Genomic DNA, 26,330 nt, shown 5'->3' with positions numbered 1-26,330 from the left:
CTGAAAGTAGATTAGTGTTTGCCAGAGGCTGAGAGAAGGTGGGGAGGGATGGGGAGTGACTGCTAATGGATTCAAGGGATCTTTGTTGGAGTGATGGAAATGTTTTAAAATTAGATTGTGGCAATGGTTACACAACTCCGTAAATTTACTCAAAACCATTGAATTGTATGCTTAAAACAGATGAATTTTATATGTAAACTATATCTCAATAAAGCTGTTTTTAAAAAGCTTCCCCACCGAAAAGCAAAAGCACCATTAGATGTGAACAATTCAATGGCGGAGAACGAGAGAGAAGGGTATTTGTTAACATGACGAGAAGGTCCCCAAGTTATCAGAAACTACTACTTGAGAGAGAATGGCCTTCATTTTAAGAATGTGTTGGAAGATACTAGGCCAGTTGGAAATGGAGAAAAAGATTAAGTATCCTTCCTGGATTGTGATAAAGAGTACACATCAATATCTTATTAGGGGAAAACCCTCTATCAATTGCTCCTGATGAGTTTTGCCCGCCGGTTGAGCAGTTGCCTGTACAAGCATTGGAATAAGACTTCTGTGCTTTGATGAACGCCGGAATACAGGCATTCTAAGCAGCAGTGGCAGCTGAGAAGAAAAATGCAAAGCTCCAATTTCTTTTCCGCAACTTTTGGGGCCAAATTTGTTTCAGAATTTAGATGAGTTTGGGTTTTTGAAAAGCAACATGGCACACACACCGCGTGCTTCTCAATACCACCAGCAAGGTCAGTGGGCTCCCACAAATCCATCATGTTAATCTTGGTGGAGAGCCCAAGTTGGGGCAATGAAACCTGTAAACAGCCTCTTGTCCATTCAGGTCAGGTTTTGGCACCAGGTAGTTTCAGATCAGAACAGGTTTTGCTCCAGATGAGCTAGACAAAAAAAAATGACTTTGTTTTTAGAGTTTTTGGAATTTTGGTATGTGAGAAATTGTAGAATTCTAATAGTATCAGGTTGCTGGTGATATCTCATGTGAGAATTACATGATCAAGCAGGTTCTTGTCTGAGGGGGAGAAATGAAATCACTGAACTTGATTAATAGAATCATCTTCCTGGATCCTGAAACAGTCGCCAACCACACGTAGTTTGAACTTTTTGTGTTCATTGACTGAAATCATTGGAAGAAATATGCTTCCGTGGCACACACATTGGGACCATTTGTGTCTGGAGCCAGCCCCAGGGACCTTGCGTAGGATAGTTTAAAGAATACAGTGCAGGCCCTGGAGTGAGGGCACCAGACCCCGCCGTGTTACTGCCTTCCTAGTTGCTTGGAGATTTTGTTGGCTCCTAAATCAATGCAGTTGCCATTCTGTACTTAGATCCCAAACCAGATGGTGTGAAGGAAAAAATAGAGAATTCCATATGGCTCTTATGTCTTTTTTTTTTTTTTTTTTTTTGCAGAGTTCTCAATTTCTTTCCAGTGGGGGAAGGTAGAAAAGAGGTTTTGATACAGGCTGACCAGGAGATCTTTGCCGAAGGAAAATGCCTTTCCCACTCAGTTGTGATAGCAGAGACCACCTCCTCTCACCCCCCTGCCCCCTACTTCCTTATTCCCCACTGGAAAAGTCAAGGTGGTTCCAGTTTCCTTTGCTTTGACTTTTTCATGTTTTTCTTTTTGGTGTGACTGCCCAGTGGATATTTAGCATTTGGATAGTTAAACCTTCATCATCTGTTTCTTTTTCTTTTCTTATTTTTTCATTTTTTAACTTCTTCGGCCAGGTAATATCCACCTCTTCTCTAGGCTTACAGGAAATCGAAGGATGGATGGCCACACGGGCAACCCCACGCGATGCTGCCTTGGGGGCCTAGACCTGAGATGGAGGTCTGAGATGGTGACACAATTGAAAGGTGGAATAGTTAATGCTGCCTCTGTGTTTGATGGAATATTGTGCTTAACGTGTTGGGCGTGCTTCAGGCAGCTGTAGATTGTGTTACACAGGCTTCAGAGTATAGTCTGAGAGAATTTAGATCCTCTCTTCCAAGTGTGGTCTGGGGACATGCAGAGTCTCAGGTCCCACCCCAGACCTGCTCAATCAGAATCTGCATTTTTAACAAGATTTCCAGATGGTTCCTATGCACATGAAAGTTTGAGAAGCACTACTTTAGAGAAAGGTCCAAGAGCAAGAAGGGAGAAGACAGAAGGAGTTAAAGAAGCAGACTTACCCTCAAGAGATCTAGAAATCTCTGATCTCTGGAAAAGACAGGGAATTGCTTAAGGTATTCATTCTTCTTTCCCTCTCTCTTTACGGAGAGGCATGTATAAGAATTGCCAGTCAGTAATGAATTGCCAGTCATTAATGCACCGTGTCTGGTTAGCCTGAAGGACAGTGACTTTTGATTCTCTTATCTACCTGTCCAAAGTGTCCTTCCTCTGATTCCTTTGTTTAAAATCTTGGTGAAGGAAAGTGGGGGAGGGGCAGTGAACGTGGGAAAGGTTTGTTCCCTTGTAGCAAAGAGAGGGCAAGAAGGAAGTCGTTGATGGGAGCTTGGGAGAAATTCTTAATTGTCCCTCATCACATTTTTTGATACAATCCAGTGACATGCAAGATGCTGTTACTTAGCATAGGCCATAAGCTAATGGACCAGGAAGGACTATTCCTACACTGGTAAGTCTGTAGTTCAGCCTTCAGTCTGACAGAAGAGTAGAAAAACTACCCCCTTCACCAATCACCAGTTTCCCCTCTGCCCATCTCGCAAATCCAAATTACTCTGATGCTTCGGTTTAGATGGGCATAGGCAATTCAAGAAGTTCGGAGAGACTTCTCACATACAGACTACAATGGAGGGTGTGGGGAAAGCATGGGGGAACCTTGGTGTTGAGCTGAGAGTTTAGCAGGAAGCCCTTATGTTGGGATTTCCATTACCAAGAATTGATTCCTCAGCAGCCATGGAGGGGCATGGACCTGGAGGGAGGGACGAGCAAGCATATCTCGCCTGTTCACTGCTGTCACTCAGGTCACACTGTTTGGTTCTGTGTATCTGCGCAGGTGTGACCTGAGAAGGCAGGCCCCTTGAGATCTCCAGCCTTTATCCCTCTGGCCCCCACTAGGCTGAACTTAGGACTTCTCTCTCATGGATCCGCTTTATAGAGTGACACCTGTGGATATAAGGGTCCTGGGAAATGCCATTGGATTTTTGTTATTGTTCTTCAGTGTCACTCTTTCCTAACCTAAGGTTGTAAGGCCACTAAGTTTGAGGTCTTTTCTGAAAACACTTGAAATGTATTTAATTAATTAATTAACTTAATTAATCTTTGTGTGTGCGTCATTGAGCCTCCATCTGTGGTTGGGTGTCGATTACAACCAATGGTCTGATCTTGTGTGGAGTTCTGATGGTGGGGCCTCTCTCTTCCCCGGAGTCTGGTTGGAAAAGCTTTCTTTGTTTGCACAGCTTAAGCCAGGGGAAGCTCTGAGTCAGTCTGATGGCTTCCAGTTACTCAAGGTGTTTCAGGTTAAATGGAGGTGAACGTGGACACATTGCAAGCATTTTGTAGCTCAGGTTGATGCTATAACGTTTCTGAGGTGTTTTTTTTGTTTTTTTAGAGTTCTTTGCATTTTGTTTTCCACTGTGGATCAACTTTCTCAAGTCACCTGCAGTTTCCACAAAAAATGTGCCATATAGAGTCGTTAACTATTTTAAAGCTTATTTACCAAAGACTATTATATCAGCCATATATATATATAGTTCCTTGATTGTTTACAAATGTTCAGTTTTTTTTTTACCAGCTGTACTGTTAGTATGTGATTCGCACTTGATTTTGGAACCAGGGCTGACTGTGTCTGTGACATACAGACCTCCCTTTGCCTCTTGGTCTTGGGTCTGTTCCTCAGCTCAGATCAGGCAAACAAAGAAAGCCATAAAAGCAAATCGATCAGTATTGAGTGTTGATCTGGAACTTTCTATCAGGCACAACATCTGGTTTTAGGGACACAACTGGGATTATTCGAAGAGGTGATTCTCAGTCTTTTAGAAATAGTGACATCTGGTCTTCGCTTCCTTTATGATAACTCACGTGTCATATGTTTTCAGTTAGAGTGAATTAAAATTAACTTTGTTTTGAATCTTTTGTCACCCTTAGAGCTAACTGACGATACTGTGAAGTAGTTGGGAAGCGACTGAAGTCTGCTGCAAGAGGCTAGGATCTTCCCACGTCCCCAGGCTGCATCCTTTTGGGTGGCTCTCTTCACTCACCAATAAGCCACACACACACCCCCGTGTGTTTCCATGTCTATCAAAACTTATATAAAATGGCTTTTGTACTGAACAGAAGGCTCTGGGTGTCAGAGAGTCATTTAGGTGGGATGAGACTTTCTCTAAAGATCATCATGCTTGCATTTTATCTGGGAACTTCCACGGAGAATGCTTTCACCCCAAGGAGTAACTCTAGTGGTGAAATGTCAGGCTGGTAGGAGAAGTAATGGGATCAAAATGAGCCTTTCCCTGGTCTTAAAACAACCCCGTTTACATTCATGTGCTCTTTCCCAATGGCCACAAATGGAGATCATAGACTCCTGTGAGGACTTGACTGACCAGGCTGGTGATGCCAGCCACTGCTGTTTTGTAAATAAGATTTTATTAGAACCAGCCACACCCATTCATTTAGGGATTGTCTGTGGCTGCTTTCCTACCACAACAACAGAATTGAGTGGTTGCAACTCTATGCCCTACAAAGCAAAAATATTTGCTGTCTGGCCCTTTACAGAAAAAAATTGTCAACCCCTAACTTAGAGCAATTACATTTTTAGCACACGTTGCAAATTCAGTCTACTTATGGTAGGCAACATCTACAACTTTGCTAGCCACTAGGTTTCCTAAAATCTCCATCCAAGATCCCTCACCTTCTCTCCAGGCTCCAGAATCCTTGCTCCCATCGTTCACAGGCTTTAGACTAAAGCTCAGCCCTTCTTCAGAGGGTCCCTTGGCTCTTTCTGGAAGCTCAGCCCTCTGGCCTCTTTCAGGTCCTTCTCTGAGTGTTCCCATAATAAACCGAGTTCTGTTAAATGGATGTCATGGAGCTGTTTTCTTCTATTATTCCATTCAGTGTACTTTAGCAAGTTTTATTTTCTGTGATATGTAAAAGATGATCGATATTTTATTAAGTGTAATATTGAGGATCATTTCTTTAAGTGATTTTTCAAAGTATTGGCCTCCGATGCCCTGAATCAGAATCACCAAGGATGCTGGTTGAACATTCAGATTCCCAAGCCCCACCCACCCTCAGTGGGGTGGGTCCCAGGAATTTGTTATGTTTTAATAAGCTCCCTAGGCGATTCGGATGCACACTAAAGTTTGACCACCACTGCTATATACATAAAGGATCATAACCTTAGTTAAGAAAATAGCACTTCATTATAATATCTTCAGTAAGGTGTCGTTTCAGTTCAAATATCTTTCTGAAGAACAATATAAACTTGAAATTCAAAGGCAATTTGTATACATGTTTATATTGTAACATGTTGTATACATGTTTACTATCAAGATGCCCAAAACCAAATTGCCATATCCTTAGCAGACAGTGCTATTGAATTTGAAGCAGACTCCTCTTGATGTTTTTATATTGTCATTGCATCTTTGTGTGTGAAAAAAATGCAGAAAGATTCTGTTGTAGAGCTGTAGGCAAATGCCAGAGCTGAGGCTGTGAATTAGTTATCTCTTGCTGCATAACAAATTAATCTTAAACTTAGTGGCTAGAAACAACAACATGTATTAGTTTCTGTAGGTTGGGAGTCTGGGCTCTAATGAGGCTGCAGCGAAAGTGCTGGCCGAGGTTGCAGTCTCATCTGAAGGCCCAACTGTGGGAGAATCCACTTCCCAGCTCACTCCTGTGGTTGTTGGCAGGACTCAGTTCCTTGCAGGCTCTTGTACTGAGGGCCTCGGTCCCTCACTAGCTGTTGGCCCAGAACTTCCCTTGATTCTTTCCCATGTGGGCTTTCTCATAGCTCCCTCATGACATGACAGCTGGCTTCATCAGAGACAGCAAGTGAGTGGGTAAGAGAGTATGCTAGCAAGAGAGAGAGTGCTAACAAGACAGAAGTCATAGTCTTTTGAAACCAAATCAGGAAAGCGAGTGATTAGATCCAGCCCATCAATGAAGATAACAAGGGTCTGAATATCGGGAGGTGGGGATCCTTGGGGGCATCTTAGGAGGCTGCCTACCACAAGCTGTATAAACATTTCAAAATGGAAATGCATCCTTTGTCTCCTTACAGCACTTGTCTTCTCTCCTTAGTGACGATAACCCCTTTACTTTCCTATCACCAAGTAGGGGGAGCCGGAAGGTTCTGCAGCCACAAGGCTATGTCCCCCCAGCCCACCCCACCCAGGTTGTTGTGGCTTCTGCCTTTTGCTTGCCAATCTTTAGCTTTCAAAAAGGATTTGCAACCTTTTAAAATTACTAATGTCTTTTGTAAAAATCAAACTTAAGAAGTAGAGGGGGTTTTTTAAAACATTTTTGAGGTATAATTGACATGCATAAACTGCATATATTTAAAGTGGCCTATTTGATAAGCTTTGACATATGTATGTGCCCGTGAAACCAGCACCACAAGCAAGATGGTAACGTGTCCAGTCCCAGAGTTTCCCTGTCCCTTTGTAAGCCCTCCCTCTCACCTACTTCTGATTTGCTTTCTGTCTCTCTGGATTAGTTTAAATTTTCTAGAATGGCCCTTATGAAGATTTGTTCACATTAATTCTCCCACTGTTTCTCGCTAAGCCATTTCTGTAAAATGTTGTGTGACGTTTACTGCTTAATAGCTCCAAGCTTTGTCTGATTTTCATCCTTCCTGCCCTCATTGAATATGCCCTGTGCCCTTTGAATAAAACTCAGAAAGATCCATTCTGCTACCACCTACAGTAGAAAAGTTTGGTTTGCACCCACTCCAATCCAGCCTACACAGCAGCGCCAGATTAATCTCTTAAAAGCATACCTCGGATCATGTCACTCGCCTGCTCGCAAGCCTTCCCTCTCTCCCCACTGCCTGCAAAATGAAGCTTACGAGGCTTCAGGCTGGCGTGGGGGCCTCCCACAGCGGGGTCCCACCTGCCTCTCCAGCTTCTCCCCAGCTTCTCCCCAGCTACTGCCCTGGTGTCCTCCATAAACTCAGCCATACCTTGAGCTCTCCCCACGTTGGGCCCGCTCGCCTTCCCTCATGCTTTTCCATCTGTCCTAACCATGGGATTCGTCTGTTTGACACTACAGACAGGCAAGGCCTGTCTACACTACTGTCACCCACACACCCTTTCTGTAGCTCCCCATACTAGACCAAGGAGACTTGTCCTTACCTCACTCCCTGTGTCCCTGAGTCACCTCTCTTTTTATCCTACTTCAATGATTTCTTAGGTGTTTCTCTCCCTCACCCCACTCCAAAGTGTCAATGCGGGCAGGGCCAACCAAGCCCCTGCTGCCCCCTGCATGGTGCCTGGCATACAGCAGCAATTTAACAGGCACTCATTGAATTCAGTGGAATCCAGGAAAGCACAGACGCTGTCGCCCAGATGGTTAAGGAGATTGAGTGCTGCTAAAGCTTAATATTGCAGGTAGTTCTCAGATTTCTTGAACACCCTACAGATCTCCATGCTCTTAAAATCAGTGCCATCTGAACTTAGAGCTAGCTTCCCCTACTCACCATCGGTTTCCCTGATTCTTGGCTCCCCCACTTTCCTAGGCTAAGAGCGCATACATGGTCTATAGGAAAACCCAAGCCGGTTCCCACAAAAGGCAAAGGAAGACCCTAGCAAGTGTCTGTTTCTTGAATTTGTTTATTCTCACCATGGGAACATATCTTTACTTTTGCATAATTGCTTATCTTCTATTGCTCATGCCCTATTGCAAATATTAGAGGCTAATCTATTTTAAGATTTTTCACAGTATGCCACAAGAATGAAAATTTCTTATTTAATAGATTTTAGGACAGGCGTTTAAAAGGATCTGCTGAAAAGCAGTTCCCTTTATATCATTAAAAATAGTTTCAGCATTCTTAGCATTATATAGTTGAACTTTTATGTCAACGACTTTGAGAAGGTCAAGAGAGAACTGAGAACCCACTTATCTGTCATTTAAGTGATTTCTCACTTAGCTTTTTAATAGGAAGCCCTCTTGCCGCTTGGCTTCCTGATGCCTTCTTAATTTAGCCTCGTAACGGTGGTTCACAGACTTCTGGGTGTTGGGTCCCTCTACATTCTTACAAATATTGAAGACCCTAAAAAGCTTTTGCTCATGTGGGTTATATCTCTAAATATTTTCTATGTCAGAAATTATAACTGAGAAAATTATTAAATAATAAACTTATTTATTTAAAATAACAATAATAAACCCATTACATGTTAACATAAATAATGTTTAGGAAAGATAACTATTTTCCAAAACAAAATAAATCTTTAGTGAGAAGAGTAATACTGTTTTACATCTTTGCAAATCTCCTTAATATCTGGCTTAATATTAGACAGCTGGATTCTTACGTCTGCCTCTACGTTCATTCAGAGCCATCTTGGGCTATCTAGTTTGGGTTGAAGTACATAAAGAGAACTCGGTCTCTCACAGAGTTGGAGTTGGAGAAGGGAGGAGTGTTTCAATGGGCTTTTCATATATTTGTGGAACTCTTCCTTGATTATACACCAAAATTCAACAAGTGGTGGTTTCTTAAAGATTGTTTGTAATGTAGAATCTGAAACCATATCGATGAACTTTCTGTGCTGTGATCCGTTAAAGTTGGTTGCTCTTTCTTCCACTTTGATTGGCTCTCTATTCAAGAATGGTTTTGTAAACATCACACATTGGTCATTTGGAAAAGATTGGTTGAGTTGTGCAGATCTTCCAAATATTGACACATCTCATTATACCTATCAAAAAAAGTCACATTTGTTAATATCACCACCAATTTCATCAAGAAGTCTTGTAAGTAGTGGGAGGCTGGTACTTTTACTGTGGCAGGTGCAAGTTTTCCAAAATTGATTGGCAACAAATACTATCAATTGTTTTCTTCAAAATGACAAGCTCACTTTGATTTTTTTTTTTTTTGAGGAAGATTAGCCCTGAGCTAACTTCTGCCGCCGGTCCTCCTCTTTTCGTTGAGGAAGACTGGCCCTGAGCTAACATCTGTGCCCATCTTCCTCTCCTTTATATGTGGGACGCCTGCCACAGCATGGCTTGACAAGTGGTGCGTAGGTCCACACCCGGGATCTGAACCGGTGAACCCCGGACCACTGAAGCGGAACGTGCGAACTTAACCACTGCACCACTGGGCCGGCCCCTCACTTGGATCATTTTTGAGAGAATTTCTGCCAGATACCCAAGTCTTAATAACTACAGCTTGTCAGTTATTCTTTCAAGAAAAAATGGGGTTCCACGAAAGAAGGCGCTAGTTCAGCTTGTAACTCAATTACCCAAGAACTGTTCTCTAGACAGCCGTCTGACTGGTACATGGCACAAGGACTTCATGCGCCCTTCCCATTTCATCTCAGAATCTCCAAACGGTCGAGGGGTTGAGATTTCAACAAATTAATAACTTTTTCCTGGGTCGAGGCCATTTCTCAGTGAATTGTTTTATTTTGATTTCTGTTTGTGACTGTGAGGGCAGGGTGGGGAGAACGCTCTGCTGATCAGTACTCTTTGCTGCCACTGCCTGATTCGTGCTGAGCCATCAGCAGTTTTCCTGTGCAAATGTCAGCACAGTGGAAAAAGTCAATGACATCTGAGTGCCATTACAAAAAGAGTTTTGGCCTCTCAGACCTCCTGAAAGAGTCGCAGGTCTCCCAGGGCTGCACAGACCCTCCTTTGAGGACCCCTGTTTTCTGCCCTTGTGGCTCAATGTGGGGCCGGTGGACTCGCAAAACAGAATCACCGGGGAGCCACTAAGAAATGCAGAAGCTCAGGCCTCTCTGGAGATCTGCCTAAACAGGTGACTCTGCATTTGAAGGAGATCCCCAGGGGCTTGATCTGCACATTAAAGTTTGAGAACCACTGCTCTTTTAATAGCGATCTGCCAGTTTTTCCTGTAAAGGGCCAGATGGTAAATTTCTGTGGCAACTACTCAACTCTGCCTTTGTAGCTTGAAGATAGCCACACACACTACATAAACGAACAAGAGTAGCTGGGTGCAATAAAACTTTATTTATGGACACAGAAATTTGAATTTCATATACTTTTCATGTGTCATGAAATATTATTATTCTTTGAGGTTTATTGTTTTTAATCATTTATAAATGTAAAAAAGCATTCTTAGTTCACAGACCAGATGGAGAGCTGAGTTTGGCCATGGGCCAGAGTTTGCTGACCCCTTGCTCTCTAACACTGTTCTCCAACTTAGGTGCTCATTGAAATCGCCTGGGGAGCTTTTTTTTTTTTTTTTAAAGCAAAATCTCTAATTGCTGAGTCCCACCCCCAGAAATTCTGACTTAATTGGTCTGGGATGAAGTCTGGGCATCAGCTTTCAAATGCCCTCCAGATAATCTAATGTGTGACAAAATTTGAGAACCTCTCTATAATATTTGTTAAACAAAGTCAAGTTTATGTTAAGTTCTTTTTGTTGTTAATTGTAGAATTTAGCAGTAACGCCAGGTGTCTCAGACTGGCATTGTACGTTGTAACCTTAGAACGGGTTTCTCCCCTTTGGCACCGCTGACATTCGCGCCTCATCGCACTTGGTGGGCCGTCTTGTCCACTGGAGGGGTTAGCAGCATGCCTGGCTTCCAGCTACCACATGCTAGGAGCGCCCTCCAAGTTGTGATGACTGACAATGTCTCCACACATGCCCAGTGTCCCCTGGGGGGCAGAACTGTCCCCAGCTGAAAACCACTGATCTAAACAATGTATAGTCTTTTTGTTTATGCTACCTCGGGGATTCTTCACCTTGGCACTATTGACATTTGGGGTCGGATCATTGTTGTGGGGCTGTCCTGTGCACTGTAGGATATTTAGCATCCCTTGTCTCTACCCACAAGAGCCAGTAGCACCCCCTCCCCTAGTTGTGACAACCCACCATGTCCCAGACATTGCTGGATGTCCCCTGGGGGCCACAGTCACCCCTGCTGAGATGCGCAGCCCTGGCCATCTCAGACTCAGGGAGCCCTCTCTTGGCTCACATTCACTTTTGCTTCTCTTAGATAAGATTCTGTTCACCTCCGTTTTCCTGCTGCTGGTTGTTTGAAAGTTGTAAACCGTGGTCACTTCTCCTTTTCTCTTTAATTTCGTGGCTCATTAGGAATTGGTAAAGTAGCAAAGAAGCCCGTGCGTAGAGGGCGGGGGTGTGTGAGTGTGTGTGTGTGACATTCATTCCCTGGGGAAGAATCCGAGCCCTTGTTCCCGCTGGCCCTTCTTCTGAGGCAGCATTAAATCTGCAGCCAGGATCACAGACAACTTGGGGCAAATCACTGGGCCGTTATGAACTCACAGCCATGGCAACGGCCATCCACAGGCCTGAGGACAAAACGTGTTTTATTCTGTTGTTCTGCACAAAAGGTTCTAGAGATGCTAGAGACAAATGGCTATTGAGAGTTAGAGACATAGCTGCGTATTTTTTCTCCCTACTATGTGGTTTATATTTAAACTGTTTTAATGCACACTGGAGTTTTTGTGTGACTCAAAACCTAAAATTCTCTTTAGCCACAGAGACCGGCTAAATGAAGGCTTAAGACATTGTTAAACTAACAGAAGTTTTGGGGCTTGGTGAGAGGTGTTGAGAATTACTAGTAAATGTGCCAGAAGGCCTAGCGTGGATTTTTTTTTTTTTACATGAGTAGATCACAGGCATCAAAAAAAAAAAACGATTGCCTTGCCTTGCCCTTTCTGGTTCATGTTAAACAATGTTGTCATTGCTGGTTCGAAGCTTGGGAAAACTCAGCTGTGGCTTTATAGGAGTATCCAAGAAAAGTATTGATCTTCCTTAGCTAGCATAAGCTTGTAACAGTGTGGTGCTCTGCTGGGCCCTGGCATATTTAAAAGCATCAGCCTTGCCTGTGACTTCTCATACTGGGGACAGCCTGAGTCACAGATCTGCTTCTTTTGTCTGTAAGGCACACTCATCGCCATGGGTTGGGGCAGGGATAAGTCCGCTTTCTTGAATGACTACATCCCGGGGTTCTCAGACCCCTCAATGGCACGAAAGCATCTTTGTGAAAAATTCTGAGGTTACCGGTACTTACTTGACTCAGGAAAAGCACTCTAATTGTATTCGTTTCAAGACTGCTGAACAACTTGGGAACATTTTGTTTTTCTTCGTTGCGGCCCGTGAAATGTGTCATTTGATTTGCAAGTGGCTAGAGTGTTATGGCCAAGCCCAGCGGCCACCTTATAGGGAGAAAACACCAATCACAGTTGAACACAAAAGCAGGCACTTCAAATGCACTGAGAACGCCACACCTGAGACTGGGAAGATGGGACTGTTGACTAGAAATGGGCTTCTCAGACTTTCATGTGCACACAAATCACTTTGTTGGGGCTTGTTAAAATGCAGATTCTGACTCAGTCGGTTGGGAGTGGGGCCCAAGAATCTACATTTCTCCCAAGCTCCCTGCTGAAGCTGTTTGTCCAAGGACCACACTTCGCAAAGCAAAGGGTCTAAAGCACTTTCCACTGAGAAATCGTCTATCTTTTCTTGACTTCTGAAAGTTTTTATTGCTGTCCAATAGAAACTGACAGCACCCAACTTTAGCTCTTCTGACCAACAGACTCACGTAGCCAATCACCTACCAGAAATCCTCGCTTAAGATGACATCCAATCACCTCAAACTCAGCCTGTCTAAAACTGAATTCAACATTCTTTGTCCTCAAAGTCTGGCCTCCTTCCAGTCAGCCGTGGCTCAGGGTACAACACAACACCCATCTGGTTATACATGCCAGACATTTAGGATCCATCCCCAACTTCACCGTCAAATTCACACCAAGTTGTACCCAGTTAATATCTTAAACATCTCCCAGACTCATCCATTTCTTCCACTTCCATTGCCTTTGCCTTGGTCCAAGCTCCTGTCACCTTTTGCCTGAAGCACTGCAATGAGCTCCTCCTCCTCCACATCCGCTTTATTCCCAGCGCATCAGCTAGAGTGATCTTTTACAACCCCAGTCTGTTCCCCAGGGTTACAAATGCTGAGTGGCTTCACGTGCTTCTGACGATAAAGTCTAGAATCCTTAAGACAGCCTGGCAAGCCCTCGGTGATCCAGCTCTGAGAGAGCCCTCCTGCCTCCTTTGCCCCACCCTCACTGTGTACTCTCTGTTCTGGCTTCTTTCAAGCCCCAGAAAGTGCCCTGATCTTTTCCACCCCAGAGCTTTTGTTGATGCTGTTCCTGTTTCCTGGAACACCCTCCTTAGCTCATCCTTCTCTCGCTTTACCTAATTAACTCAAGTTCATTCTTCATATTTAAGCTCCAGAAGCTGTCCCAGCCACCCCCTAGAAGCCTAAATCAGTCCCCATTGTGTGCACTTCTAGCACTTCTGAGCTTAAAACCATTTGGTTAATGTCCATCTCCCCCATAAGCATCAACTCTGTTGGAGTGTTAGACCACGCATGTCTTAGCTCCTCATCGAGTCCCCATTGCCCAGCCCAGTGCTTGGGGCATCAAAGACACTTGGTGAGCATTGAGTAGTCACTAACTGAATCAAATGGAATGAGTGAATGGACAGATGCTCCTTCCCTCTCAATTCTGTCATCCTCACCCATGTCTGTTACTCTGGCTAACTGACAGCTTCAATTAAATGAGGCCTTCAAGAGACCCCAATACCCCAGATGATGACAACCACAGGGTTATGGGGAAGAGTTTCTCCTGTTTGAGTGAGGGCTGAGCTTGGCCTTCAGATGAACCTATGCTGACTGCTTCTTCAAAATGAGTTACAGGTCGTCTAACGTTGGTTCTTTGGTTCTGTTGAGTATTTATTTTAGTAATTAACTCATTAGCCATGGTTAATGGTTCTTCATAGCATGATGTCTCATATCTTGAAAACCATTGTTTCATATGTTTTGTCCTGTTGTTTAGTTGTTTCAGGCAGGAGAATAAATTAGGTCCCTGTTACTCCATCTTGGCCAGAAACCATGAATCATTTTGTGGGGTTAGATTTTTATTGTAGTGGAATTTGGCTGGTAATAAAAGAAAGCAGGTGGAATTGACACAGTGAAGAGCTTGCATGGTTCTGTAGGATAGCAGTTCTCAAATTTGAGTCTGTGTGAGAATCACCCAAAGGGCTTGATAAAACACAGATTACTGAGTCCGTCCCCTGATCCCACCGACTCTGAGTTTCTGATTCAGTTGTTCTGGGGTGGGACCCAAGAACTTGCATTTTTAATATGTTCATAGATGATGCTGATGCTGCTGGTCCTGGGACCACACTCTGAATGTCAGTATGCCTGGATGTGGGTCTGCAAACTTTTTCTGTAAATAGTAAATATTTCAGGCTTTGTAAGCCACACGCTCTCTGTCACAGCTACTCAACTCTGCCACTGTAGGGCAAAAATTGTCACAATTTGTAAATGAACAGGTGTAAACTGTGTTTCAATAAAATTTTATTTGCAAAATCACAGGCTCTAGTTTGCCCATCTCTGGTTTAGGAGAACTTTGAGCATTGACTCTGTGATGGGTGCTATAGTAGGTAATTGCTATTCCCTTTCGGAGTGAAGAGGAAGTTGTAATTCTAGCACATGGCTAGTCCCTTTACATAGAGTTTGATGGTCGCTGTACTCAGGATGATACGGTAGGCAAGGTGATGTCTGCCTTTCTAGGTTGTATTTCTATCTAACACTATGAAATGAAACAGAATGCACTATGGATATATAAAGTAAAAAGAACCCCTCCTTCCTCCTCCCACATAAATACACTCAGGACTGGCTCCATAATTTGCAAGCCCAGTGCAAAATGAAAATTCAGAAATTGTTCAAAAATTATTAAGAATTTCAAGATGGCGATAGCAGAGCAGTAAACCAAGCACAGAGCCCCATGAGACTGCACAGGTTGCACACCTATGAGGCCAGCCTGAACACACATCGTCACATGGCCTCCACCACCACCTCTGCCACATACCTACCTACGTGTTTTTCGAGTCAGGAATGCTATTAATGTGAGGGCACTAACAGTACTGATATCCATACTTAGAAAATATCTTTAGATTTTTGTTACTTTTTGTAGCAGCTTTGTTTTCTCTGGGACAAGTGTGTGGCATATGACCAAACTACCCAGTGTTCAAAGATATCTTACACGGTGTGAATAGAGAGAGCTTCTAGACTGACATAGAAGGTACCATGGGGAACGATCCATAAATAGGTGGTCGAATATCCACCGCACATACAATTTGAGCCCTGCAGATAACTGGTCAACCAAGCTAGACTAAGCTCTGCATCCAACTGTATTGGTTCCTATAAATTTTTCCCATGTTGTATTCCACAAGCTTCTGTTCACAATGGCCGGCAGGGTCTGTAAGAGTTTTATCTGTTTGTGTGGACCAACAATAGCCAATATGGTGCCTTCTGTTCTACAGGAGCCAGAGTTCCTATAGCCACAAGTAAAATCATCTGCTGAAAACGTGAGAGCATTGGCATCTGCTGAGAGAGTCTAATTCATTGAAGGGATCCCCAAAATCCTTGAGTCCTTGCTTTTCCCTGCTGTTATAAAACTAGACCCACAGCATGGGACATATGGAGTCCTTGAAAGATACAAATAGCAGGGGAACTTTAGCCTTGATCTCATGGTGGATTTGGGCCTGAACGGCATCATTCTTCTAACCCCACTGGTCTTTTTGAGTCAGGGAGCAGCTGTGATACTTCCTTTGAAAGGAGCAGAATGCTATAACCCTTTGGATGAAAGATTGTTTTGAAGTGGCAACTGTGGATTTGGAAGGATGAGTTCTGTTGTTGAAGGGCAAGTGCACTACACCATATCACCGAACCCTAACTCCAGATGATGAGAAGGCATGTGGGTTTATTAAAATATATACATAAGAAAAATATTCCGAAATGAGCATTTTATCAGATTATATATCAATATTCCCATGTCAGCTGTTTGTGTATTCTGCGTACTAGGTCTTTCTGTGGAAAGCCTTTCCTTTCCCCTCTCCAATGTGAATTATATTCCCTCCTGTCCTCTCTCCCCTTCTTCCCCACCCGCCATCCACTGACTCTATAGCAGTCTATATCTTGGCCCTCATCACGCTGTACTATAATAATTATGTTACTTGTCTGCCTGCAGCATTAGATTGATCTCCTTGAAGGCAAAGAAGATGTCTTATTTCATATTTGTATCCCTAGTGCCAAGCATAGTGCTTAGCACCCAGTAGGTCTTCAAAAAGTACTGAATTAATGAACTCTAAAGTAAAACTCAGAACCCAGCTCGTGTTAAAGAAAATCAAATATGTGGCAAGTCAAAATATATCTCTCAAAGCAGTGTTCTGAGATGATAGAATGTTCTATAGCCATTAGCACAGGTGGCTATTGAGCATGTGAAATGTGGCTAGTGCAACTGAGGAACTGAATTTTTGTTTAACTTTAAATAATTTAAATAGCCCCATGTGCTAGTGGCTATCATATTGGACAGCCCAGTCTCAAAGGCCACACATCTCTGTCCAGTAAGGACCAGGTATAACTTTGTTAGCCAAGGAAGCAGGCAATCATCTTGTTCCTAACATCATCACAGAGACTGAGAATGGGGGAGATTGTGAATGATACAACACACACAGGTCTATTTTCTCTTTATATAATGGGATACAACGAGGCTGGGGATTTTGGTTTTTCTTGGTTTGGGAGCCTGGAGAGAATATGGACTTTTAGTTGAATTCTTCTCACCTCAGCCTCCAGAAAGTCATATGACAAAATAAGATTGAACTCTATCATCCTTGTTCACATGTCTCAAGTGTCCAATGCTCTGTAAGGTACTGACTTGCTAGGGAACTTCAGCTGTATTGTGCACGGATTCCCATTTTATGTAGTTTCATAAATCCATTTCAGGGAGGTTGGTCTTCATGAAAACAGCTGGTCATCTATTGAAATAAAAGGAAGGAAACTTTCTTATGAAGCTTTGACATTTTTTATTTTCCAGGGAACTAAAGAGAAATCTGGTAGTGAGGGTTTGCAGTCACCTTTTGTGGTAGGTTTAAGCAAATGCTCGTTTAGAACGAGATGCTCGTCAAAATGGGAAAGCCTATCTCTAGTGTTTTATGCTGGGTACTCATTCCCTGTCTACTGTAAAGACCATTTAGGGGAGAGAAATTTAGCTGGCTTAATGTGCTTGCCTCAAAGTAATGAACTGCTCTTGATTGCAGCTAAACACCATAATGCATTCAGAGTTCAATTTCCCTGACGAGCCATTTACTTAAGGGTCTGGATACTATAAACAGGGATGGGAGGTCAGGAGAGGTACTGACATTATCCCGAGGCCAGCACTGTTCTACTGAAACATGAGTGTCTCCAAACTGAAAATGTCACCCAGCTCTGCCCCTTGGGAAGTTCTTTATGGATATCTCAAGTAAAAGATTATTTTAAAAAATTGAATACAACTCTTATTCTTCTCAAGATGAAGAGTGAATTGTGGCTCTCTCTCCTTCATTTCACTTCATGGATGCTCATTTTGTCTTTTTTTTTTCTTCTGTTCCTTTTCCCTCTTCAAGTACTTAAATGTCACCCACCAGTTCTGGGTCCTTACTCTGAACATGTGTGTCGGGAAAGAGGGCAGATGGAAGCCGGGGAGCAGGAGGAGGACTATGAATAAACTGCTCGTGCTGCCTGAGCTGGGAGTACATTGTTATTAAAAAGTTGAGGGGTAATTTCTGGTATTGAATGAAACTTGAGTGGACTCACTTGAGTGGATCTTGGTGACTTTGTACTTTTAGGGCCCAAAATACCCATCACCTTTCCAAAATGATCATGTTGATTTTTTTCTGATCACAGCAGCAGTATAATTACTGTATTTGATTCTTCTGGTTGCCCAGGAGGTCAAAGGCTCGGGGAAAGCCATTGGCTGCTGCAGAAATAGAGGTACTTGAAACCCCAGAAGGCTGAGGTTGGGGGAACTTGACGGTCGCTTTTTTTCATGGAACTGCGGCTTCACTGCTGTCCTCTCTTTTGACTTTGTTAGTGGAATGATTGCTCCTTATCATGACTTGAGCGGGGGTCCCATTTCCCCACCCCGGGTCAATCAGGAAGCTCTAGAATTGTGACTTACTCTGTAACTATTTGTCAGTCGGCTGCTCTGCCACTCACCCAGAGCAAATTAAGCTATGTTCCCTCTCGGAGCCCCAGCATCCTCACCCACAGAATGCGCGATGATGGCAGCTACCCCACTGGCCCTTGGGATGTGGCGCTATTAACCATAGAGCATGAGAGGGAAGATGGAAAAGTAGAGCCTTCTCTGCTGATGTGTGGTGGTGGTGGAGACCAGAGGTGTCTTGCTTCTAACAGCTGCATTTTCTCTCCTTTGGGTCCAGGCTGCTTTGAATGCTGCATCAAGTGTCTGGGAGGAGTTCCCTATGCCTCTCTGGTGGCCACCATCCTCTGCTTCTCCGGGGTTGCCTTGTTCTGTGGCTGTGGGCATGTGGCTCTCGCTGGGACCGTGGCGATTCTCGAGCAACACTTCTCCACCAACACAAGTGACCATGCCTTGCTGAGCGAGGTGTAAGTACCTGCTTCCCTTTAAAAATGTATTTAAAGTGCAACCACCCCATGACGTTTTCAAAAAGACTACAGTGTGTTCTGCTGGCAGAAAACTGTTGCTTTTCGTTAAAGCTCACTGTATGCAGATAGAAACAGGTCCACGAGAGAAGGAAAAAGAACGGGCCAAGAATGCAGTGGGTGTTTGGCCCCCGGGGGTGGGATCTCACCTGGGAACGGCAAGATGCACACATAGGACCCTCCGCACACGGTAGCCATGGGTGTGGGGGACTGTGGCAAGGTGATAGGTTGATGTTGCCAGTCATCACGCCAGAGCGAGTTATCATGGTTCCCAAGTAACAGATGCCCTCCACAGTTCTCACGGGAAATGACCATCCCTGGAATGACAGGAGCCCTGTTGAGGACTTACCCCAACTCTAAGTCTACAGGAGCAGCACTTGGACATTAATTCATCAGGCGGAAGAACAAATCCCAGGGTATCCTCCGATGTAGAAAAGGGAAAGTTTTGGGGATTTAGCCCAAAATCTCTGCTCTCCCATTCGGGAATGGTCCTCAGTGGAGCCTCAACACCTCCCATGCATAGATTCTCATAACTGTGCAAGCTCAGCAGCAATGTATTCATTTCCTTTATATATTTCCCCCTTTCTCCATTTCTTTCAGTGTTTTCTGATTCTTTCCTTGACTCCCAAAGTTTCACAGTGTTTAGGTATCTTGTGATTGTAAGAAATTTTTCTATCAGACTGAAAAAGGCATGAATGAATTTTTATGGAACAATAATGGAATCATGTGGAAAGAGTCCTTCAGGAGTTTTATTCTTTTTTATCTGTTCATAAATGACATCCAAAGAAATGAGCAAGGGTGGGGGAGGTTGTAAGGAGGATCAAGCAGGACAAGGCACTCATTGAGTGCCAGCTATGTACAAAGAAGACCAAGAAATATTTGCCACCACTGAACCTGGGAAAGGTGTGTTGGTTTAATTAGCTACTGATCTTGATAAGTGGCTCTCAGCTTCCCGGAATCTTGAAAAAATCCTCATGCCCGTGTTTGACCCAAGGCTGATTAAGTCACAGTCTCCGGGGATAGGACCCAGGTACTAGTATTCTCTAAAGCTCCCCACGTGGTTCCAATGGGCAGCCAAAGGTTGAGGAACAGTCATCTGGGTCTGTCGGCTTTCAGAAGACAAAGTTAGTTCTGAATTAACTTTTTGTATCTTAAACCTACTTGACATATTATCACTTGTATAGTGAGAATCTCAATGCAAAAAACATCTGCCCAAGTCACTCCTTGAAGAAGGCCCGAGTGCTTACTTAGGGGTTCTCTCAGAGTAACATGAACCACTAGGCCTGCTTGGGAGGCATTTTGACATGGCGGAAGGAACATGTCCATTGGAGCAGAGGTCAAATGCTGGCTCTATCACTAACTGTGTATCCTTGGACAAGTAACTTAACTCCTCAAAGCCTGTGTTTACTTATATGCAAAATGAAGATTCTAGCCCTCGCAGCACAGAACTTGAGTAAGTATTAAAAGCTTACAACTGGGCCCCTGCCCTTGACCTTGTCAAGGAAGGAAAGGAACCTTCTGCCTTGTCGGGGAAGGTTGTCCACCTCCACAGTGGGCCCACCTCGGAAGAAAGGCCTAGGCTGCGGTGGTGTGGGCAGGAATGCCTGCCTGGAATGCCCCATGAGCCCACTGGAGCCATCAGCTGGGTGGGAGATGTCACAGGAACATCACTCTCACGTCCTCCCTCCAGAGGCTGAAAACGTTGTCTGTTTACCACGCAGTGAATTTAACTTTTCAGGATCTCTTCTTCCTTTTCCTAGGATACAGCTGATGCAGTATGTCATCTATGGAATTGCCTCCTTCTTCTTCTTGTACGGGATCATTCTGTTGGCAGAAGGCTTTTACACCACAAGTGCAGTGAAAGAACTGCACGGGGAGTTTAAAACCACCGCCTGTGGCCGATGCATCAGTGGCATGGTGAGTGCGAATCTGATTGTCTGATATACAACCTCTCTGTATTCCTTTGTATTTGGTAGAAGCTACGAGCTAACTGAGAGTGGATGGGGTCCATGACACAAATATTGTTCTTACCGATTTAGATTAGGAATATGAAAAAATCTTCAACATATTGATAATAGATTAAAATCTATGGCTTGTAGTATTAAATCAAACATTTCCCTTATCAACGTACAGGTAACAGGGGTATTGAAGATTTTTCAACTGGGAAAGGCCACTTTCATATTGTCTGTGCTCCCCTTCATTTGTCTTTGAATATGGATCGTAGCCATAAAGACTGACATGTACTGTGTACTATGAAAATCCTTCTGGAAGTATTTACCAAGCACTTTTTCTACTAAGCACATACGTGGAGACTTTGCTAGTCACTGGGGGTACAAAGATTAAAACACAGGCTCCTGTCCTCCAGAATCTGGTAGTCTAAAGACAGGGGTTAGCAAACTCCAGCTCTTGGGCCAAATCAGGCCCACAACCTGTTTCTGGACAGCTAATAAGCTGAGAATGGCTTTATAGCTTTAAATTGTTAGGGGAAAGAAACAAATGAATAACATCTTATGATACATGCAAATTATATGAAACTCAAGTTTTGATGACCATAAGTAGTTTTATTGCACCCTGCCACATCCACTCGGTGACGTGTTGTCGGTGGCTGCTTTCACGCTGTAACGGCACAGCTATGTAGTTGCAAGAGACCGTATGTGGCCCGCAGAGCCTAAACTGTTCCCTGTCTGGCCTTTTGCAGACGTTTGCTGACCTCTGGTCACAGGAGGACAAAGCTTTAAAAAGAGGTCATTGAGAGACAGGGTTAGGAGGTGCTGCATAACAAAAGGAAACTCAGTGTGAGCTGAGAGGCTAGGAGGAGAGAGGCATTTATGAGCTTGATTTGGGGCAGGTTGAATTGGAGTTGTAATGGCATATTCACGTCAAAATGCCTCCCAGGCAGCTGGCTGTGTTGGTCTGGCGTTGAAAGAGAGGTCAGGCGTAAAGGCAAGAGTTTGGGAGCCGGGGAAGCACCCGCACTGAGGCAGAGCCCCAGCTGGCTGCTGAAAGCATTGGCACGCCCTGAGCAGGCCGGGCACTGACGGAGCCTTCTGCTCCTGGTGGAGAGAGGACAGAGTCTGCCTTCAAACAGCCGGAGAGCCTAGTGTTCATAAAAATCCTCCTCCAAGATGGCACGCAGAGTGTGGCGACCAGCTGCGAGCCTGCTCCGGAGGGTCTGTGACGCAGGGTGCATTGAAGTAGGTGCAATCCTTCCCTGGGTAGACTCATCGCTGGTAGCTGCTCACCCCAGGAGGGACGCTCCGGTCCTAGGGAAACTGCTGAAATGCGCTGCCTCTGCTGCTTCTCTGTCTGGCCCTTAGTTCCTGCTAAGTTTCTGAGTCCTTCGTTAATAGCCTGGAAACTGCAGTCAGAGATCTGTGCAAAAGGCGGTGGGCACGGGGAGGGTAGCAGAATCAGGGAGGGCTTGGCCGCAGGCTGGAGGGGAGGAACTTGCCCCACGCGCAATTGGGGAAGAGGACCCAGCATGACCAGGGCAGAGGGGCCCAGAAAAGAGGGAGGCACTCCAGGGAAGCAGTGGTGTGCGCCGGCTGGAAGGGTAGGGTCTAGCGAAGGAGGATGGAAATGACGCTGCTTGGGGCTGGAGGCGGCGGGTGACAGGGACCAGATCAGGAAAGACCTTGAGTCCCAGGCTAGGAGTAAAATCAGAAGACAAAGCTGAGCAGGACTGATATGATCATGCACGTGGGACAGTGATCTCCGAGTGGTGTGGAGCATGGATTGGAGGGAAGGAGGAGAGGTTAGCTAGAGGTGATCGCAAGGCTCCTGGTGAGCGATGGCAGAGTTCTGAACTAGGCTCCGGCAGTGGAGTAGAGAAGAGGGGACAGATTCAAAGACTGCGGGCCAGGTGGCCTCCAGGATTGGCATATGAGAGTGAGCACAAGAGGAGGGAATGAGTGTCTAGTCTCTGGCTCGCTGTGTGTGAAGGCTGCCTGCCATTTGGGTGGGTGGGGGAGGATGGAGATCCCGCTCCCATGTTAGTATCGGGGCTGGATGTGCCCGCCGCTAGCCAGGTGGGGTTATCGGGAGCGTCGCTGAGAGACTTGGGCTGGGGTTTCTGGGAACACTGGGCTGGGGCTGCCTGAGAGTTGTCCATGGAAGAGTGGCGGGCATGAATAAGTTCACGCCGAGGTTTGGGGAGGGAGAGGGCACTGGGCCACACCACTGTCTACTGGGTAGGCCAAAGGAAAGGAGCCTTCGTGAGGACCTAAGGGAGGAACAGCCAGACAGGTAAGGAATGTCAGGGGGTGCAAGGAAGAAGAAAGTGGCCAAGGAGATGCCCCCAAAGGGTCCGGAGAATTTGATGGAAGCTTGAGTCTTATCTCTGTCGTTGTTCCCATGAATGCCCACCTCACAGTCAGCTGAGCCTGACATCCTACAGGCTACAGCAAGTGCTGCCTAGGGCTTAAGTCTCTCCCACTGTGATCTCTGGAAATTTCTTGTTCAGTCCAACACATTGCCCTGATCCTGCAGAGGGACCTGCCCCGCAGCCAGCCCTGCTGGTTCTGCCCAGCCTCTGCTCTCCACCAGGCTGCTTCCCACCAACCTGAGCTACTGTGCCCTCAGGCCGATGCTCCCTCCTGTGTCACACCCAGGCTGGGCCAGTCCCACAGCATGGCTAAGACGAGGCTGTAAATGTAACAGAGTGTTACTGAGGCCAGGGGGCTGCGACAAGGAGATGCCAATGCAGAAACCACTCCTGCTGGAGTTGACAGGGCTGGCCCCACCTAGGGTCCTGCTCCTCTGTCCCTCCTGGGCCCTGCCTGTGCCCTGTTGTTCTTTCACCTCAGCGGTGCCTTTCAGCATGTCTGGCCCCAACTTTGTGTTCCACCCAGATCCACCCCGCCCAGGAGACCCTCCATCCCCAGGGAGCGGTCCATCCAAACATGATAAACTAGGAGGGGCCCTGTACCAACATTTAAGTTCAGTGCAGTGACAGCGTTTGTGGGACTTCAGAACAGGAACGCGTGCACACACAGTCTCCAGGGACAAACAGTCTCCTGGGGACAAAGAGTCTCCCTGAGACAAATAGTCTCCTCAGCGAGTGTTATTCAGAAAACCACATTCCTGAAAGAAACTGCCGCCAGCGATGGAAGCCGCCACTCACCTGCTGAGCGATCCCATTCTTTGTTGATTCGAACCTCTCCAATTCCAAATCCCAAATAGGATTCTCCTTTCACTTTGGCTTTTTAAGGTGAAGTTCACAGAACAAGGGAGTGAATGAATTTAAAACTCCCTGGAGTAAATTCTATCCTGATAAAGGTGTTGTTTAGAAAAAATATGAAGTAACTACTATACAAGTCAGGGAAATGGTTACTTTTGGGGGGAAGGAGGCAACTGTAAAAAAAAAAAAAAAAAAAAGAGGAAATGGCATGACTGTAGGGAGCTGAGAGAAAATAGCAACAAAAAGTGGGGAAAAACCCTACCTAAACTCCTGGCAGCTTTAAAATGGCAGCTTTCCCCCCTCACTTCTACCCCTCAGGTTTTTGGGGTTTTTTGTTTAGGAAGATTAGCCCTGAGCTCACATCCGTGCCCATCTTCCTCTACTTTATATGTGGGATGCCTGCCACAGCATGGCTTGATAAGTGGTGCCATGTCCACACCCGGGATCCAAACCGGCGAACCCCAGGCAGCGGAAGCAGAATGTGCGAACTTGACCACTGTGCCAGCAGGCCGGCCCCCAACCCCTCAGGTTTTAAGAATAAAAGGGTCCAGTTTCTGCCAGGGCATAGTATTAAATTGGCAACTGCCTGATGTTTAACATTCTGGATACTGAAAGTATTCATTTGACCTTTGACGAGTTCAAGTCATTACACAGGGAGGCCGTGGCTGGAGGTGGCTCTCAGGCCTTGGCAGCCTACCTAAGCAAACCGAAACCTGAGCCAGAGCCCATGCGCTGGAATCTGAGAACATGAAACCTGAGCACTCCCCCCTCACCGAAAGCCAACCAGTCTCCCAGATAAGGCAACTGCGTAAGCTACAGCCAATCCAATCATCTCCTTGCTTTGCTTCTGTGTCTGCTCTATAAGAGCCTCCTATCCGCGTTCCCATTCAAATGGATGTATGCTCAGACACATCTTCACATTTCTCAGAAATTTTAATGTGCCTCAGTTTACTTCCTAACAAGCGTTAACATACCAGGGACAGTAGAGAGTACAAGGAGCTTGTGCTGGAGGCTGTGCGTCTTCGCCCAGAGAGGTATGGGTGACCACGTGGGCCTGTGTTTGGAGCTGTTCTCATGGAGGAGGGTGCTGGTGCGCGTGGGGGCTTTTGTACCACCATGCCAAGCAGGAAGAACTGCCCCCAACCAGCACAGCCCAGGTTTATCTGCATATATGTTGGACTTTGAGAAAAGATCTGTTCTAATCCGTTGAAAAGCCACTTATGCAGAGGACCTGGGCTGTCTTCATTCCTCTTCCTGGTGCCCATGCCTTGAACACTATGGTTTTGTTGATACATTCCAGGGGATCATTGAAGGGACCTACCTTGGAGCATGTTAGGAAGATCTAGGTGACAGGGGAAGGCTGATGACAGCTGAAGCACCATGCTCACGACAGGAAGTTGTATGAGGCGAGGAAGAGAAATGAGCTCTGCCCACCAGGGATGGCGAAGCTGATCCTCGTTCACAGGAAGGCCTTGCCATCACTGGTCCTTCAGAGGAAGCACCTGCCCGAGTGCTGAGGCAGCAATTCTGAATGCTTGAGGCCTCCATGATAGGAATGGCCCCCAACTGGGCTCTCTCCACTGGGCACTTTGGAGAAGTGGAGCCCTTACCACTGCAGGAAGGGAAGGCTCACCAAGCAAAGAACCACCAGCCCATTTTCAAGTCTTTGTGGTATTATTAGAAAGTACAGTTTTCTTTTGAAGGGTAAGAAAAAGGAACCTTAGTCTGGAGCAGCCCATCCATAAGCACTGGAAGAGGAAGAGGGTGTGAAACTGCTCAAATCTGCTGCTTTGAATATTTTTAGAAATGCAAATACTTCCGAAAGTTTAAATATCCTTGAAATAAAAGAAAAAATAACTTGTTTCTGCAGTTTCCTGGGTCGACCAACAGGAGACAGCCTGTCTGAGCCTGACCCCCAGGCCGACCTCGTCCAACTGCAGTGTGGAAAGTCAGATTGAATCTCCAGGTCTTCAGGATCAGCTTAAAAAAATAAAAGCCAAACGAGAATTCCAAACCCTCGCCCACACACTCTGTGGGTGCACATTCTGAAAATAGAAATACCACAAAGTTTTTGAAGCAGCCTTTCAAAGTGAAAATTGGTAGTGAAGGCAGAAGGTTATGAAGAAAGTAAAGCAATATGATTATATTCTTCCTGAGATCGCCTATGGCAACGTGTGGGTGAAGGCGATGAAGATTTTTCCCTAAGCCATTGCTTTGCTTGCAGAGCTGCTGTGAATCTTAAAGACAAAAAAACCAAGAGGGAAATGAGAATTTTATCTGATACACTGTTCATTAAGCTTATGTTCAAGGCTATTTTAAACTTGTAATCAAGTTTCAAACATCTAATGCTTTTAGTAATTTCACAGGATCACAAAACTAGGGAAGTTCCTTTTGAGAAAGGGCTTCCTGTAGCAATTGCTATTATACTACCTATTATGTAAAATAAAGGTAATTTTTGATAAATATGCAGTTATAATTCAGTGGCCTATAAAAGCATCCA

At 45.1% G+C, this 26,330-nt stretch overlaps 1 protein-coding gene across 6 annotated transcripts in view; it reads left to right on the top strand.

Moving 5' to 3' along the window:
• GPM6B (glycoprotein M6B) overlaps window positions 1–26,330 on the top strand; it is a 152,112-nt gene that overhangs the window by 116,467 nt on the left and 9,315 nt on the right. For all 6 annotated transcript variants that reach the window (XM_070502438.1, XM_044764432.2, XM_014857682.3 and 3 more), the window contains 2 exons: window positions 18,408–18,594; window positions 20,412–20,568. In XM_070502438.1, coding sequence (XP_070358539.1) covers window positions 18,408–18,594; window positions 20,412–20,568 — 344 coding nt within the window. The remainder of the gene's footprint in view (window positions 1–18,407; window positions 18,595–20,411; window positions 20,569–26,330) is intronic.

This window comes from Equus asinus, chromosome X (genome assembly GCF_041296235.1).
Source record: "Equus asinus isolate D_3611 breed Donkey chromosome X, EquAss-T2T_v2, whole genome shotgun sequence".
In the NCBI taxonomy this organism is placed as follows: domain Eukaryota; kingdom Metazoa; phylum Chordata; class Mammalia; order Perissodactyla; family Equidae; genus Equus; species Equus asinus.
This window is presented reverse-complemented; position numbering and strand designations above follow the sequence as displayed.